At 44.5% G+C, this 18,251-nt stretch overlaps 1 protein-coding gene across 1 annotated transcript; it reads right to left on the reverse strand.

Annotated features, from left to right (window-relative positions):
• Positions 1-2,932: 2,932 nt before the first annotated feature.
• b3gntl1 (UDP-GlcNAc:betaGal beta-1,3-N-acetylglucosaminyltransferase-like 1) lies at positions 2,933-15,357 on the reverse strand. Its single transcript, XM_068729097.1, has 12 exons — positions 15,191-15,357; positions 14,762-14,878; positions 14,524-14,623; positions 13,725-13,789; positions 12,270-12,335; positions 11,277-11,372; positions 7,921-8,016; positions 7,294-7,418; positions 5,264-5,399; positions 5,081-5,149; positions 4,871-4,945; positions 2,933-3,973 (listed from the first exon to the last, which is right to left on the reverse strand). Exons 1-12 carry the CDS (start codon positions 15,296-15,298, stop codon positions 3,893-3,895), a joined length of 1,134 nt encoding a protein of 377 aa, XP_068585198.1. The 5' UTR covers positions 15,299-15,357; the 3' UTR covers positions 2,933-3,892.
• Between the last annotated feature and the right edge of the window lie 2,894 nt (positions 15,358-18,251).

Below are 18,251 nucleotides of genomic sequence, written 5' to 3' on the forward strand. Positions count from 1 at the left end.
CCCCCCACTGCCGTCACCTGGCTCCTCTCAAGCGGCCTGACAGGAGGAACGCTCCGGCTGTCCACACACGGCTTCCTCCTGGAGACACACACACACACACACACACACACACACACACACACACACACACACACACACACACACACACACACACACACACACACACACATTCCTCTATCTCTGATTACAATCTTCATGACCTTTATTAAGTCATTACTCATGCACAGCACACTCCTCCCTCTTTTTAACAATATTTACTGAGCAGCTGCCCTGGATCTTTAAAGAGGTTGGGTGCCTTGCTCAAAGGCCGTAGTTGTTGAAAAAAGCAGAAAGAACATCACTCATTCAGCTCACAGCACCGGCAACTTCACACCGTCTGACGAAGGAGAGAGCAGTAACTCCAGAAGCAGAGGAAGAACTTTCATAACCACAATAGAACCTTCAGTACATTAGACCAATACAAATAAATAAAATTGTATTCAAATAAATTATACATTTCTATTATAGATTCTGGTTTTAACTTAATTGTGACAAAATATGTAGCTAATGCACTTTGGCAGCGTAGAACTGTGACTTACTGTTGACAGACACACACTCACACACGCACGCACACACACACACACACACACACACACACACACACACACACACACACACACACACACCTTACTTCTATAAAGAGAGATATGTTGAAACAAAGGAATGTGGTAAAGTTCCAGGTGAATAAAAAGCCGTCAGTGTCTGACCTCTGTCAGCTCTCTTATCTCTTTCTCTTATCAGCTGCACTGCTGGAGAACACACAGCTGTCTAAGTGTGTGTGTGTGTGTGTGTGTGTGTGTGTGTGCATTTTGTCTACACACATGCAGGTTTATTTGACCAGTGAGGTCAAGAAGGCTCCAGGGTCAGGGTCATTCATTGTGTGTGTGTTATCAGGTCTGATGTCTGCAGAGTAAACACTGAGTAAAGCTCTGTTTACTCTCTTTCAGGATCTCTCTCGTAGATCCTCCATTAGAGCTCGCTCTGATCATCTACCAAGTGCTTCATCACGAGGGCAGAGTGGGTAAAGCAGACAGGATGTATGTAGACAGAGCGAGGTCTTACTTAAACAAATCACCTTGGCTCGTTACAATATAAAATACATGGCGCCCATTTAGAGGACATTTCTCCAAAAGCACCTTACAGCTCCATGACTGTGTATACTTTCAGTAGAAATGAAACGGAGAACTGTTTCAAACATTTAGCAACAGGCATGGTGAGCAGAGGTTATGAATGCATTAAGTGTGTGTTAAGCTAACTGCTAACATCAGCATGCTAACGCGCTCACAACGCGTTAACATGTATGTTTCTCATGTTCACCATCTTATTTTAGCGTGTAGCATGCTAATATTTGCTAACTAGCACTAAGCACATATAGAGCGAGGCTCTTGGGAATGTCAGTCATTTAGCCGGTATTGGGGTCATGAACGAGGTAATTATAATTCATCCATTGGGAATAATGTCTGCACTAAACTTTGTGTCAGTTATTAGTAGATGTTGAGATACTTCAGAGGATAACCTGGTGGTGGCGCTAAAGAAAAAGCATCACCATAGTCATAAGGACCATGAATGTCTGTACAAAATGTCATGGCAATCCATCCGATATTTCAGTTAGGACCAACGTGGTGGACCGACCAACTGACCATGCAATACCACGCTGCCTTTGCTAACCTGCCAGTGTGTATAGAAATACAAAAGTTAGATTTGTTGTGTGTGCAAAAACAATGTAATCCTGCAAAGTGAAGAAAAGTGTATCAACTGAATGGAACGTGATTTCTATCGTTAAGATAGTTAAGACAAAACAAGCTTTTTTAGAATGTGTCACTTTGGGTTTAGGTGGAGACTGAGGACTCTAGGTGGAGACTGAGGGCTCTACTGAGGGCTCTAGGTGGAGACTGAGGGCTCTACTGAGGGCTCTAGGTGGAGACTGAGGGCTCTACTGAAGGCTCTAGGTGGAGACTGAGGACTCTAGGTGGAGACTGAGGGCTCTAAGTGGAGACTGAGGGCTCTACTGAGGGCTCTAGGTGGAGACTGAGGGCTCTACTGAGGGCTCTAGGTGGAGATTGAGGGCTCTAGGTGGAGACTGAGGGCTCTACTGAAGGCTCTAGGTGGAGACTGAGGGCTCTAGGTGGAGACTGAGGGCTCTACTGAGGGCTCTAGGTGGAGATTGAGGGCTCTAGGTGGAGACTGAGGGCTCTACTGAAGGCTCTAGGTGGAGACTGAGGGCTCTAGGTGGAGACTGAGTGCTAAGTGGATGTGATATGTTTCTCAGCCCCTACACAGCATTGTGCTGTGGGTGGCAGAGGTCTGGGGTTTCCACCTCAAACCTCCGGCTGAATCAGACCCAAACAGTCCTGCAATCTATCAAACTCAACGAATTCAAGCCCGACTACATGGCACAGTGACTCTATGCATTCACACCACTGTGCAACTGTATGTTCAGGTCACGATAACAAACAACGGTGGTGAAAATAAAACTCTGGCAGAGCTGAAGACCCCCTCCACTTGTTTTCACTGACACTGCTGCGGCCGGATTTACAGTAAGGCAGACCACGTCGCCGACCCGGGAAACACCGGGGAGACTTTGTGGGGAAAGGTCTGTTTATCTTTGGGCAGAAGAAACTCTACACTCTGTGAGGTAAAATAAACGTTGTGTGCGTGTTTATGTATCAGAACTGTGCTCTCTTAAAGAGGTTATTGTTCTTTAGGTTTCATAAGAGACCCAGGGAAAGACAAACAAACACGTGCAGTATCCATGTTTGCACATTCGTAGCAGCTGTGTGTGTGTATCTCATTTTGCATGGTTGCATCAGAGAAGGCTGTTGAGAAACCAGTGTGATTCCGGTCATAAACCCCCCCCCCCCCTTTATAAGTTGAACCTTCTGTGATGACGAGCCGACTTAGACAACTTCCATTTATTGCAACACAAGTTGAGGTGTACAGGTTGGCAAATACCAATCTCAGAAAACACAGTTATGTTATTCCTCCAATGGTCGACATGGTAAATATCTGTAATGTCTGTTCTTTGTAATTCAAATACAAAACCATCCTTAAACTTCTTCTTTCTTTCAACTCCAGGTCAGGTTAAACAACCGTGTCCAAACTTTTAGAAGGAATAGTTTGATATTTTGGGAGATATGGATATTGATGAATATCTATGGCCAGGAGACGTTAAGCTGTTTAGTACAAAGACTGCAAACGACTAGCCTCCATCCAAAGTCAGAACTCTCCCCACAACTACCTGTAAAGCTCATTAATTAACATTTTATAACTAGTTTGTTTGATTCATACAAAAATCAGATTGTAAAAATGAACAAAAAAAAGCTGGAGTGACTGCAAATAAAACCCAAATATTGAGTTTTAAAGATTCTGTTGTTGTGAGTTTTAGAGGTAATGGTTTTGTTACCTTAGACAGAGTCTCATCTCACAACAATAACTAATAGAGATGTGTGATTGGCCCTGGCGTCATCTGAATCCACGTGTACACTAAATATAAAAATGAAAAATGAAGCAGTATTATTTCACATCCGCCATTAATAATATGTTAACGTTGATGACCCGATGATTACCAAGGTGCCGTGGATATAACTGTGACCCTGAACTAATAACCCCAGTGTTGTGGTTCAGAAGTGAGGCGGAGGAAACAGAGCTGGGATGTACTGCTGAGCCCCATCAGCAGATCTGTCAACAGTTTCCCTACAAAAAGCATCTTTGAACACGTAGAATACATCAGAACGTTCTCTTTCCCTGCTCTTGACCCCGTCCCAGTGTTCAGTCCAGTCTTCATCATCAGCTGCCTCTCAGTGTCTCTGTGTTCCTCTCAGCCTGTTGAAACTGCTTCTCACTCTGTCAGCAGTCAGTTGAAATGGTAGAAATCTGTTCCTTCCTTCAGCAGCAACGAGTCGAGGTTTTCCTCCAGAACGCCTGCTGTCATGTCCTACAGATGAAACAACAACATGGGAGAAACAACAGGAACAGAAGGGTGGGAAGTTAAAGAAAAGAACTTAGAGTGTGTCAGGGCAAACCTTCAGTGAAGGTCCTGCTGTCTTCAGTGTTTTAACTGCACTGAACTGAAGTTAAAGGTTATAAACAGGCTTCAGAGTCAGACTCACCAACAGTACACAGCTTTAACCACGGACAATGATGTGAAGATTTGTTGATTAAAGCTATTTGACAACTTGCTAAAAAACAACAACAACAACACAACTTGTGTGATTCAGTCCAGGTGTTAATGTGTGTGTGTGTGTGTGTGTGTGTGTGTGTGTGTGTGTGTGTCATAGAGAACGGGAGAATGATTGAGTCCAGGTCTCCTTGTCCTCTGACAATAATTACTTCTCCCAATTCCCATAATTGAGCAATTAGTAGCCCCCGTAGTGGGTCAGTCTGGATCGAGTCTGAGTGTGGCTAGGTGATAAATACGCAGTCAGTGATTTGCTGCCAGAACAGCAGGATGTGTGTGTGTGTGTGTGTGTGTTATTGTATATTCATTTAAAAGAAAATGAATAAAAAGAGTCATTATCTGAGGAAAAGGCTCAGAATGAATATTGACTGTACATAATGTACAAAACTGAAAAGTGGCAAAAACATCAGATATGAAGATCATGTGATCAAAGATCAGGCTGCTGTCTCTACCCATTTCCCCTCTGTGTGTGTGTGTGTGTGTGTGTGTGTGTGTGTGTTACGTCCTGTGTACGCCCTTGATCATTATGTTGTTAAGTTAGATTACAAGAGGCGGGTTAGGGTTAGGGTTAGGGTTAACCCTAACCCTAACCCTAACCCTTGGACAGGCGGTCAGAAACACCAAACGTACAACACAAACAGGCTTTCTGCTCACCAGCTTCACACAGACGATGAAGGGAGAGGAGGCGTCTCTGTAGTGCAGAACTGGGATCTTTGGCTTCGGTCTTTGCTGGAGAATATCAAGAGAAAGAGTCGTTGTTGGTCACAGCTTTCACTGGATGACCACTCCTTTGATTCAGAGCTTATATCTGGGCCTGGTTCACATTAAACCTGTTGTGTTTGGTGTCCCAGTGGCTGAGCTCACCTTGGATTCCTCATATGTGTAAAAGCCTTTCTGGATCTTGTTCTCATCGACGTCACAGAACGCTTTCACCTGATAAATGAACCAGAACAGCGATGAAAGCTGGAACACACTCAGGTCCAACACCAAGACTTCTTCCACCAATTCTGTGTTTCACATCTGACTGCGTAGCCGGAGGCAGCGTACCTTCTCCTGATTGGTCGAGCTCAGGCTTCGATACAGCTTCCGGCCCTGTTTTCCGGCGTTCCATATGGTGAAGCTCTCCCATTGGCTGAGAACTCGCTCCTGCAGGAAGTCCACTCGCAGCTTCCAAATGGTTTCCCTGCAAACAGAGGACACGAGTGGAGGACGCACACAGAAGAAGGCAGCTAAAAATCAGAAAAAACAATGAAAACAATGTTTACATTTTTCATACTTTTAATCTCCTCTTTGAATTAACCCTGCATCAACTACAAATGAGGACTGAACTTTGAGACACAGTCTGATTCTGCAAGTGGATGGTAAAATTAGCTTCTCTTCCTGTTGCCTGCACTTTGACTGACATCCACAGCTGTGCACAAGCCACACACACACACACACACACACACACACACACACACACACACACACACAAACACACACACACACACACTCAGATATGCGTCTTCACGCTCTATTCATGCTCTTAACCTCTTCCTCTCCTGTCCCCCACACACACACTGATGTTGAGTGATTGCACGGACACATTCACAGGAGGTTCTCCGCTCTCGTCTCCTGATGTGAGCGCCTCACTGGGTCTAACAGTGGGCCTCATGTGCCAAACAAACCCACCACCACGGTGGTCTCCAGACTACTTTTCTAGACATTCTCTATGGGCTTTGATTCTGAGACATGGCAGCAATGTGGCAGAGATTTACTATCGACTGTATCTGTATACACGTACTGAAGCCTTCATCCTCCTAACATCAAAAGGCTAACGCACGTTCATGCACTCCGGTGCACTCCGGTGCACTCCGGTGCACTCCGGTGCACTCCGGTACACTCCGGAGTCGGTACACTCCGGTACACTCCGGAGTCGGTACACTCCGGTACACTCCGGTACACTCTGGTACACTACACTCTGGTACACTCCGGTACACTCCGGTACACTCTGGTACACTACACTCTGGTACACTCTGGTACACTCTGGTACACTCTGGTACACTCTGGTACACGCGCTCACAGCTTTAAACACGGCCTTTCTGTGTTGAGAAGCCTCTCTGCTCAGTTACTATTTGGCACCATTTAAACCTTTTCACACACTTCTCACCTCACCGACAGAGCCTCTACAATTACACCATATGGACACGTGTGTGTGCGTGTGTGTGTGTGTGTGTGTGTGTGTGTGTGTATGTGTGTGTGTGTGTGTGTGAGAGACAGAAAGAAGATGATGGTTTTATTTGGCTAAAGAGAGGAAGTAGGTATAGGCTATGGATGGGAAGGGGTAACAAGAAGTGGAAAGTAGGCAAGGCGTGCTTGAAATAGGCATCCAAATATAGACAGACGATAGATGAAGACAGAGAGGAGGAGGATCGGTGAAGGAGTGCATCAACACGGGCAGATATACGAGCAGCGGACAGAAGAAAGGAAGGGAGGAAGGAAGGACGGACGGAAGGAAAGATGGGATGAAAGGAAGGGAGGTGTTGGGGTAGAGAAGGCAGGAAGGACCTTCTCCTTTGGTGTGTTTAACATTTGCATTTGAGGCACTCACACGCACCTGCAGACACTACATGACCCTGCTGAAGCACAGGCAGCAGCAGGAGCGTCAGATCCTTCACACACACACACACACACACACACACACACACACACACACACACACACACACAACCCTACCCCTACACATGCACACACACACATGCACACAAACATGACTGTAATGTAATGTAACATGTTTCACAACAAGTTCGGATTCCCACAGCGTCTGAGAGATTCTGAACATTCCACAGAGGGAAGTAAAGAGGTGGAAATCCCTGATTCATACGCTGGGAAAGTGTCTGGAATCCAACATATTCTGACAATCTTAAGAATATAAAAGAACATGCGTCTGTGTGCATATTTGTGTGTTAAGAGTATCGAGCCTTGAGAAAATCTGGGATGCCAGCAGACAGCTGTGAGTATGTAGAGGATCAACACTGTGTGTGTGTGTGTGTGTGTGTGTGTGTGCAGCAGGGGAAGGGGTGTGTAGCGAGACTGACTCTGTTACAGAGTGCGTGGTGGCCTTCTCATGGTAGCGGTACACCAGCAGGCACCGATCCACCCTGGCCACGCCCCCTCCCTGACGAAGACTCTGGTAGAAGAAGAGCAAGTCCTCTGGGACTCCCTGGAGAGAGTGTGAGATGAAGGAACTGTAACTGTTGTGAACTGTTAGACATTCCAAATCCATGTGCAAACGGAGCTCAGGTACGTTCAGGTGGACCATTCTGTGCTTCACTATGTTGTCACAGGGTCTGGGTCCATGAGGTGAGGACAATATACAAATGAAGAGAAGAAGAGCGGGTCCACCATGGTTTGTCTCGAGGAGTACTGCTGAACACTTGGGGTTGAAGACAACAAGTTTGAAAATGCAATAACTCTGGTTGATGGAGCCTACTAGCCCTCTCTGCTAGCAGCTCAATGCTACATCAGCTGCTACTAGCAGAGCACACCTGAATCTCCCACAGCACTGGCTGAGTTGGACGATGTTAAAGAAGTGCAACACTAAACAAATAAAACAACATTTAGATGTTTAAAGTAACCTTCTTCAGATAGACATGAACAGAAGACGGACGGGTGGGTGGACGGACTGTGCAGTGGGAAAGAGAGTGAAATTGAAATCCTCTCACCTTGCCTCCCTCATCGAACGGTCCAACCTTCAGGTACCAGCTCCTTGAGCAGAACCATGTCGGCATGACGACTGTGGGCCCATGAGACGTGTACACCTGAGACGAGAGGATGGTTCAGATTATAACACGGGAAACACGATACAGCTCATATGATACTGTAAGTGTCACTGCGAACGGACAACACTAAATACATCTTGCTCTATTATATACAGAGTTTGCGTGTTTGGTCGGGGAAGAACCAGAGAGACCAGAGATCACACCTGAGCCTGGGTTTGGGGAGGTTCTGGGTGTCTGTTGGGCCCCGTGTGGGGGTGTGACCCTCAGGCAACAACAGCGCGCAGGGTGAGCACCTCAGCGGAGGTATTTGACCAACAACAGGTTGTTGTTATTAATCAGTGTTTCCCCTCGACTCTCCTCTGCTGTGTGCTGCTATACGCACACGCACACGCACACACACACACACACACACACACACACACACACACACACACACACACACACACACACACACACACGCACCGGATGAAGCCTGCCCTTCAGATGCATTCATTCATTAAACATAGTCTTACTTCAGGGTTGTGCGGAGGTGTTCATTTGTGTTTTGAAACCTAACCGCTGTGAAACACTACGATCATCTGAACTCTACTGGAGGGATGGACGTCGTTCCTCCAGTAGACATTCATGCATTTAGTTCTTTTAATGACGGTGGTGGACAGAACCATCGACACGTCGGCCCAATATCTCCAATAGGAGAAGATCTGGTGACTGAAGGTTTGTATTACAGTCAGGAAATCTCGATATTCTGACCAAACATCCACTAGTGGACAGAAGATGAGTTCAGAGTGTTTGATTGAATTAAATGGCAGTGGAGGAACGATAGTAATAGAACAGAAACATATGCAACCGATCTGATGTTGAATAACAGTCAGTCCACCCCCCCCCCCCCCCCCCCCGGATCTTTTTGTTCCTCCTTTCTTGTACTTGTGTGTGTGTGTGTGTGTGTGTGTGGTTTGTTCAGCGGTGTTGTTGCGTTTTGAATCTGAGGGTCATTTGAGGTTGAGCGGTTTCCTCCTTCAACTCTGTCATTGTGCTTCACTTGCTGTGCGTCTCTGTTTGTGTACATGTGCATGTGTGTGTGTGTGTGTGTGTGTGTGTGTGTGTGTGTGTGAGTGAGACTGTTCTTGGATGAAGTTAAATGCTGCATAACTGAAATGCATTGCAGATGAAGAAAATTGTGAAAAACATCTGGATTCAGCCAGTTGAACAGCTGGACAGAATCTAGTGTGTGTGTGTGTGTGTGTGTGTGTGTGTGTCCACCTACGTACATCTTCTCTCCCTTCTGTTGTAATATTGCAACATTTTGCAGATGTAAGCTGTGGCCAAAAGCATGAATAAGAATGAGTTCTGGGAAACCAGGGGACAGAGAGAGAGAGAGAGAGAAAGAGAGAGAGAGACAGAGAGAAAGAGAGAGAGGGAGGGAGAGAGAGAGGGAGAGAGAAAGAGGGAGAGAGAGAGAAAGAGAGAGAGATGGAGAGAGAGAGACAGAGAGAGAGACGGAGGTAAAGTTGGTGTAGAAGTGAGAAGTCGGAGTGGTAGGGGACCATATCTAATGTCCTACAGATGCACACAGGGTCCACCTCTGGATCAAGTTCTAGAGTGATCTCTGGTTTAACTCATTTAGATTCTGATTCTTTCCCCACAAACTAGAAGTAAAGAAAGAAAGCGGGAAGGGAAACTAGCCGCCTTTAAGCCTGCAGAATCAATGCATGATCTCATTCTCATGCTCCATGAAACTTAATATCACATAAATATCCAGGAATGCCTGCTAAGGAGTTATGCAGACGGTGTGTGTGTCCGTGTTTCACCCGTCTTGTGGGGACATCTGATCACACATTGAGGGGATTCGACTTCTTCTTCTATCATTAACAGGGTGAAGACGTGGTTTAAGGATAAAATGAGGGCTAGGATTAGGCTGGTAGCGGTTATGGTGAGGGTAATGAATGTAAGTCAATGGAATGTCCCCAAAAGTCATGAAAACACAACTGTGTGTGTGTGTGTGTTAGACAGAAAGTGGGTCCAGGTTGTCTTGTATCCTTGGTTACGGTGTGTTTTGTTCAGACAGCAACAGTAGACTTCCATCGGTACATAAATAGAATCATCATTTAGTGATTTCATATGGAGAAAGTAAAATAATAAGCTGTTGTGTTGCTGCGTAAAGATGAACTAAATAACACCTTAGTATAGTAAGCAGCCACTGCTCTGACCATTCACATGTTTTCTGGTGTGTAGAATGTGATTGAGCGATAATAAGAGTCATAAATGTTTGCTGTGAATTGGCAGAGGACACTTGGATCCTGACCCATCTTTATTCATTTCAACATCTGCCAACAGCAGGAACCTCATTAAATGATTTCTTATGAAATCCAACGTGGGAGAGTGACGGAGAGTGACGGAGACTGACGGGGAGTGATGGAGAGTGACGGAGAGTGACGGAGAGTGACGGAGAGTGACGGAGTGATGGAGAGTGATGGAGAGTGACGGAGAGTGACGGAGAGTGACAGAGAGTGACGGAGAGTGACGGAGAGTGATGGAGTGATGGAGAGTGATGGAGAGTGACGGAGAGTGACGGAGAGTGACAGAGAGTGACGGAGAGTGACGGAGAGTGATGGAGACTGATGGAGTGATGGAGAGTGATGGAGAGTGACGGATAGTGACAGAGAGTGATGGAGAGTGACAGAGAGTGATGGAGAGTGATGGAGAGTGATGGAGTGATGGAGAGTGACGGAGAGTGATGGAGAGTGATGGAGAGTGATGGAGAGTGATGGAGAGTGACGGAGAGTGACAGAGAGTGACGGAGAGTGATGGAGTGATGGAGAGTGATGGAGAGTGACGGAGAGTGATGGAGAGTGATGGAGTGTGATGGAGAGTGACGGAGAGTGATGGAGAGTGACGGAGAGTGATGGAGAGTGACGGAGAGTGATGGAGAGCGTTTACACCTTGGATTTGTTTACAGGAACTTTCACACACTGATGCAACACTAGATGCGTCACATATCAAAACGTATGTTGCAGGAGCCGTTTCCACCGCCAACGGTTTCCACTACGGCCGACTCAGCACACAGCTGGCAGCGTGACCCGCTTCCTCTGGACGGAGAGGTCAGGAGCGACGCCGCGTCCTCCGTCCGTGCCTCCGTCACATTTCCGTGGAAAGTGCGGACGGCAGGTACGTATCCTGTTTCTGTCTGACCTGGCTGCTGCCTGGCATGTGACCCCTCACATAACGCACGCACACACACACACACACACACACACACACACACACACACACACACGCTGTTTCGAGCTGCGGGCGTCTACCTGTGCGATGAGCTGATCCTGAGTGATCGTGTTGATCCAGCGAGTGTAACGCTCAGTCGACCCCTCTGGAACCCTCTGAACCTTACAGCCGATCAGCTATCGTGAAAACACACAACATGAAAGATATTCTCCTCTGAGGAAACATCGAAAACATTCAGAGAAATGTTAGTGACACGCTGCCGGAGAATAACTAGCTTTGTTTTTAAACAGGTTGGTGGTGAGCTACAAAGATCTTCAGAAGAAAGGTACATTCAAGATCCAACAGCAAATCAATGTTTTAACTGATTTTTTAACTCTTCCTTCAAAACACTCAGTCAATTAATCGTTTAGTTGATTGACAGAACATGAATTTTCATCTATCAGTTGTACCGTTTTGATACTTACAGCCAAATCTGAGAGAAGAGGAGGAGAAGTAAAGAGAAACTTAAATGAAGGAGGAGGAGGTTATACAGAACTGAATAACAGAACAGAAGACCATATTTTTATTCATGAAATATTACAGCCATAACAGAAAGAGGCAGGCTGTTTGTGCAGGGCGGCAAGACCGCTGTCTCCACGCCGTCTCCCTCACTTCCCTCTCACACTCGACCTCCGACCTCCGACCTGGCAGCCACAGAAAGCATCAACACCGGATACTCACACTGTTCGGCACGCCAGCGCACAAACACGCTCGCCCACGCAACCGAGAATATTTTTAGGGAGGGATCGGTCAGATGGTCAGAGTGAGAGTGAGAAAGGGAAGGAGTGTGAGAGAAGTGAAGGAGGAAAGAAGGGGAGGAGGGGTGAAGGAGGAAAGAAGGGGAGGAGGGGTGAAGGAAGAAAGAAGGGGAGGAGGGGTGAAGGAGGAAAGAAGGGGAGGAGGGGTGACGGAGGAAAGAAGGGGAGGAGGGGTGAAGGAGGAAAGAAGGGGAGGAGGGGTGAAGGAGGAAAGAAGGGGAGGAGGGGTGACGGAGGAAAGGAAGTCAGTAAGCAAATACTTGAGGGAGAACTTACAGAGTTTGGGTGGAGCAAAGACGCCTCGTACTGCAGACGAACTCTTTGAGGCGACATGACGTCATCCTGGAGCACAAAAAAACATCAAATCAAACACACAACATGTTAGTCATAGTGAGCATTCAGCAAGTACACACTATACTCTATATGTGACAACAAGTACACACTATACTCTATATGTGACAACAAGTACACACAATACTCTATATGTGACAACAAGTACACACAATACTCTATATGTGACAAGTACACACTATACTCTATATGTGACAACAAGTACACACTATACTCTATATGTGACAACAAGTACACACAATACTCTATATGTGACAACAAGTACACACAATACTCTATATGTGACAACAAGTACACACTATACTCTATATGTGACAACAAGTACACACTATACTCTATATGTGACAACAAGTACACACTATACTCTATATGTGACAACAAGTACACACTATACTCTATATGTGACAACAAGTACACACTATACTCTATATGTGACAACAAGTACACACAATACTCTATATGTGACAACAAGTACACACTATACTCTATATGTGACAACAAGTACACACTATACTCTATATGTGACAACAAGTACACACTATACTCTATATGTGACAACAAGTACACACAATACTCTATATGTGACAACAAGTACACACTATACTCTATATGTGACAACAAGTACACACTATACTCTATATGTGACAACAAGTACACACTATACTCTATATGTGACAACAAGTACACACTATACTCTATATGTGACAACAAGTACACACAATACTCTATATGTGACAACAAGTACACACTATACTCTATATGTGACAACAAGTACACACTATACTCTATATGTGACAACAAGTACACACTATACTCTATATGTGACAACAAGTACACACTATACTCTATATGTGACAACAAGTACACACTATACTCTATATGTGACAACAAGTACACACAATACTCTATATGTGACAACAAGTACACACTATACTCTATATGTGACAACAAGTACACACTATACTCTATATGCCGTCTCTCTGGATCCTTTGTGTTTCTTTTAGTGCTTTTCTATAAGAGAGCTCTACAAACACACTGGAACAAACATGTTATCTGAGGTTTACGATGAGAATAAGAATCATCATTATCATTATTGATAAAAGCCTGTATGACTGTTTCTGCTCTCATTGTACAGAAATAGAAACGCTGTTCAGACAGATATGAACATTGAGCTTTTATTTACACAAATGCAAGAGAACAAATAGAAGAAGTTGAGAAAGAATCTTGTTGTCGTTGAGTCTTTGATAAACTCTGTTTCACTCAAGCAGTAAAGAGCTGCTACTCACATGGACATGAACACACACACACACACACACACACACACACACACACACACACACACACACACACACACACACACGCACACACACACTTACTTACCGCATCCTGAAAGCACAAGTATCTTCCACAGCTCTGAGTTATTGCCTTATTCTTTGCATATCCAACTGAAAAACAAAGGTGTGTTTATGTTTGTGTGCCTCTGTGTGCTTCCATGTTGCCATGTCATTCAGACATAATGTCACAACATGTGAGACTATAGCAGTCATGTGGATGAAGCAGTGCTTTACATTATTCTTCCCTGGTTAATATATATATATATATATATATATATATATATATATATATATATATATATATATATATATATATATATATAGAGGACTATAAAAACAAACTATAAACTACTGAAACTGAAAACCTTCTCTGCTCATCAAATATCTTACTTTAATGGAGCACAAACACACATTACACATTTCTCTCAGCCACTTCCTGAATTGTGAGCGTTTTTGACAATATCTTCTTAACTCGAGGAGCAGACACTTGAGCTCTTGACCTCCTTTAACGGCCTTCACAGCACGAACCTTAGAACTGTAGAAACAGACTACGTCAGCTGTAAACACCGAGCAGAACTGTAAGGACCGGTGGGAAGATGTCAGAGTCTGAGGAGTGATGAGCTATCTCCATGAAGGAGAACATGAGCTCACTTTAGAAGCTCTAGAAGAAGATAGGGAGTGGACGTTTGTGTAGAATGAATTCGTTTTTGAGTTTTTTTTTACATATTATGGACATTTTTCCCATCTAAAGAACTGTCCGATCAATTCCTGTCGTTTGTCTTCGATAGAAGATCAAGTTCCTGAGTGAAAGTTTGACGAGAGAATTGACCCGAGAGTCCACTGACCTCCTCTGGGGTGGGCGGAGTTGTGTCCGGAGATCACAACTGAGATGCCCCTCGCCTCCAGCCTCCCCCTCCAACCCTCCACCACTGTCCTGGAGTCATCCTAAAGAACACACACACACACACACACACACACACACACACACACACACACACACACACACACAGGTTGAACTTCAACTGAGGTCTTATTATTTTGAGACAAATTACAGATCTGAATATGCAAACAAAGAAACGTAACGGTGCTTGCGTCGTCAAAGACGGAGAGCTCCATGGTTCCAGTGAAGTCTTGGAGCGACACGGCCTGCAGACATTCATCCAGCCAACAGGCTGCGTTGTGCATGGGAGTGATGATACTCTGAGCACAGAGAACACAGAGAGAGTCCAGTCAGTGCAACTAATGAATGAGCAAGCAGCCATGAACACCACTCAGGGCACAAGGCAGGGCTCATCTGGAGACACTTGTTAAACTGTCGCAGCAGCACAGATGATTTGGGAAACATTTGTGTGAAAACATTGTTTACATGATGGTGCAAATCATTCAATAGATCTCTTAAAATATGCAGTGTTTACAACTATGACGTCTCATTCAGGCTGGCCACATCCACAAATAAACTCCTCCTTCAGATCTGTGACGTTATATTAATGTTAGTGTCAGTCCATCACCCACCACATCCACTGCTGCCTTCTCCTCCTCCTCCTCCTCCTCCTCCTCCCGCCCTCCTGTCGGTGCTTCTGCTTCTTCTTCTGTGGTGCGGAGCCGCTTCGACGGCTTCATGTCTTCCTCCAGCTCGTACCTCCGTTAGCTGACCCCTGACCTCCGTTTAGTCGATTAAATATGTGATGTGAGACATATGTTAAATATATATATATATATATATATATATATATATATATATATATATATATATATATATATATATATATATATATATCTAGAGAGAGAGAGAGAGAGAGAGAGAGAGAGAGAGAGAGAGAGAGAGAGAGAGAGAAGTAAACCGAATGGACGTTTAGACAGTTGGAGACGAGCAGTCGACCCACGCGGGCAACACGTTAATAATAACGTCAGAGAAACAACCGTTTGAACGGTTCTCGGTGTAAAATGTCTCCACGTCCACACACGTCACCTGTTGAAAGGTGTTCTGCTCGTTTTAGTGACGCTCAGAGTAACATCTGGAGCTGATGTGAAGTCCAAACTCGCAGCGCGCACGACAGCGTCACAACTTCCGCAAACATTGAATTCCAGACGCTCATTGGCTCGTGCGAAACACGGACAGACGCCGGATTCGCTGTCAATCATCAGGAACAGTGACGTCACGGACAGTGTGTAAAACAGCTTTCTGTCTTAGTTTATTAAAAAAGTGTAAAGTTAAAAAGAAACTAGTTTGAACGTTTCTCTACAAAGAAGAAGAAAGTTATATCAAAATATATATTATAATATATATATATTCTCATTTCTAAACTGACACATTTTATTGTTTTAAATATTGTATATTTAATCAGACATTTTGTAAAAGTCTCCCTGGCACCTTATGTGGCTATTATGCGTCATATCATTTGTGTCTGGTAGTCAATATTCAATTATGAGTAAGTGCACTTAATGGAAAAGTAACAAAATTAAATGTATTAATGAAAATAAAGAAACAAATGATGTTTATTAACATTTAAAAACATGTGAAAAGCAACTACAAGTTATAAAACACAGAAGGGCAACTGTCAGTTGATATTATTGAGGAAATGTTTGTAGTATTTTTTAAATTGTATTTAAGTAAAGAGTTCTCTTTCTGTGTTTTGTGTGTTTTGTTCGGTGACGTGTGGCGGAGCAGCTCTCTCTAGCTCTCCTGTAGAGAGTCCAGAGTGTTGAACAGAACCAGATCAGTGTGTTTTAGTGAGCAGACGGACAAACATTATGGGCTGGAATATTGTTGTTGACCATTGTTTTTTCTTTTCTTTCAGAAAGGTTAGTAAATGAATACAGAGGGATGGAGAGGGATACTTAGTGTGTGTGTGTGTGTGTGTGTGTGTGTGTGTGTGTGTGTGTGCAGCAGGTTCAGTGCAGTGTGTCTGTTTTGTACTGTTGCACCAGCTCCAGGTGTTTTCTCAGTATGTGTGAGTCATTCTGAGTGACTACGTTTAAATGAACAGTAACTGTAGTTACTGTAACAACAGAATGAACAAACATCACAGCACTTAGCTGAAGCAGGGATCAGGAATGAAACAACACCAGTCCTGGATTATGAAACATCCAAACTCTGTTCCCCATTAGGTCTACCGACAGAGAACAGACGGCCTCCTGTCATTGTCATATTAATCCTCGGGTTTTTGTTTGTGTCCTGATAAAACAATTCATGTGCAATAAAAAGCCTGGAGGAACGTAAGCTGCTTAACGTCAGTGTTATTTTTAATGAAGCCCTGAATTTTATTACGCACAGACACACAATCCTCCTTCATCAGGGCTCCATTCAGACAGGATGTAGTTTGGAGATCTCGCTGGAGAATAATTGTTCCCACATTGCAGCAGCATCTTATTCGGACAAAGCTTAATTTATCGCTCTGAATGCTTCTTTAAACTGGACGAACGCCTCACGACAGGCCAGGAACAACAGCTCCAGGGGGGCAACAGACCAGCGCCAAGATCAGGAATCATTCTCTCATGCTTGAGAGCATGATGAATGGGATCAAGAGAAAACCTGGCCTGACTGTACAGATGCAACCGTGCAAACACAACTGCTAAACAGGATAGTGCTTATGGAAGCAGCTCACAAAAGGTATTATGGGATGTTTTTGTTACTTTATTTCAAAGCACTGGCTGATCGAGAGTGATTGTTGAAGAGAGCTATGCACGATTAACCAAAAGCTAATTATATTGCCCAGATGTTTCACCCTCAGAGGTTCAGGTTGAGCTTCTGACCGTGGATGTTAAGTTTTCCCAGGTTTTTGTACTGCAGGTCCACAGGGCCTGATATTGTTTTGCAACAAAAATGGTTCTCACAATCATTCCTCCACCAAATCAACACCACATGGAGACGATGCAAATCAGATGTGCGCACGAGTTTGGTAGCTGTATCTGGAGGTCGAGACAGCAGCTGCTTACATCTGTGATCAGACTGCACTTGATTTAGTTTGGACAGAAATGCCAGACATTAAAGAGAAGGGAAGTGTGTGAGTGTGTCGGGGGGTACCGGCATGATTGGATTTCCTTCATTCATTTAGTCTCGCTTTGGGAATCGTGCGTAATTCACCCTTTTAAAGAATTTGAGGTTGTTTTAATGTATGCATCACATGCAGACACACACAGCATGCTGACATGGGCCATTACAAACAAATGCAAAGGAAATGTTTTACCAGCAGCAGGGCCTGAGGATGGCCTTACCACTCTTCTTTCATTTTCAATTCTTTGTCACAGGAAAGAAGACTCAGCAGTCACAGACACACACACACACACACACACACACACACACACACACACACACACACACACACACACACACACACACACATGGCAGAACATCAGCTGCTGCAGTGCAACACAGTACTACTTCTGTGTGCTGGCTGCTGCTTTGATTCACCAACAGACAAGTAATTATATCCATTTTCTATCCTGGGTGTAAAATAATCACAAAATAACGAGAAAAAAAGGCGCAGGGTGCAACAACATTGTGTCAATAGCACCACCTAGTGGTCAATGAGTGAAACGGCTCTCATCAACTCCATCTTCTCTTGAGCATCAA

Source organism: Cebidichthys violaceus, unplaced genomic scaffold, assembly GCF_023349555.1.
Source record: "Cebidichthys violaceus isolate CVI_PGR_0920_01 unplaced genomic scaffold, fCebVio1.0.p SCAF_44, whole genome shotgun sequence".
NCBI lineage: Eukaryota > Metazoa > Chordata > Actinopteri > Perciformes > Stichaeidae > Cebidichthys > Cebidichthys violaceus.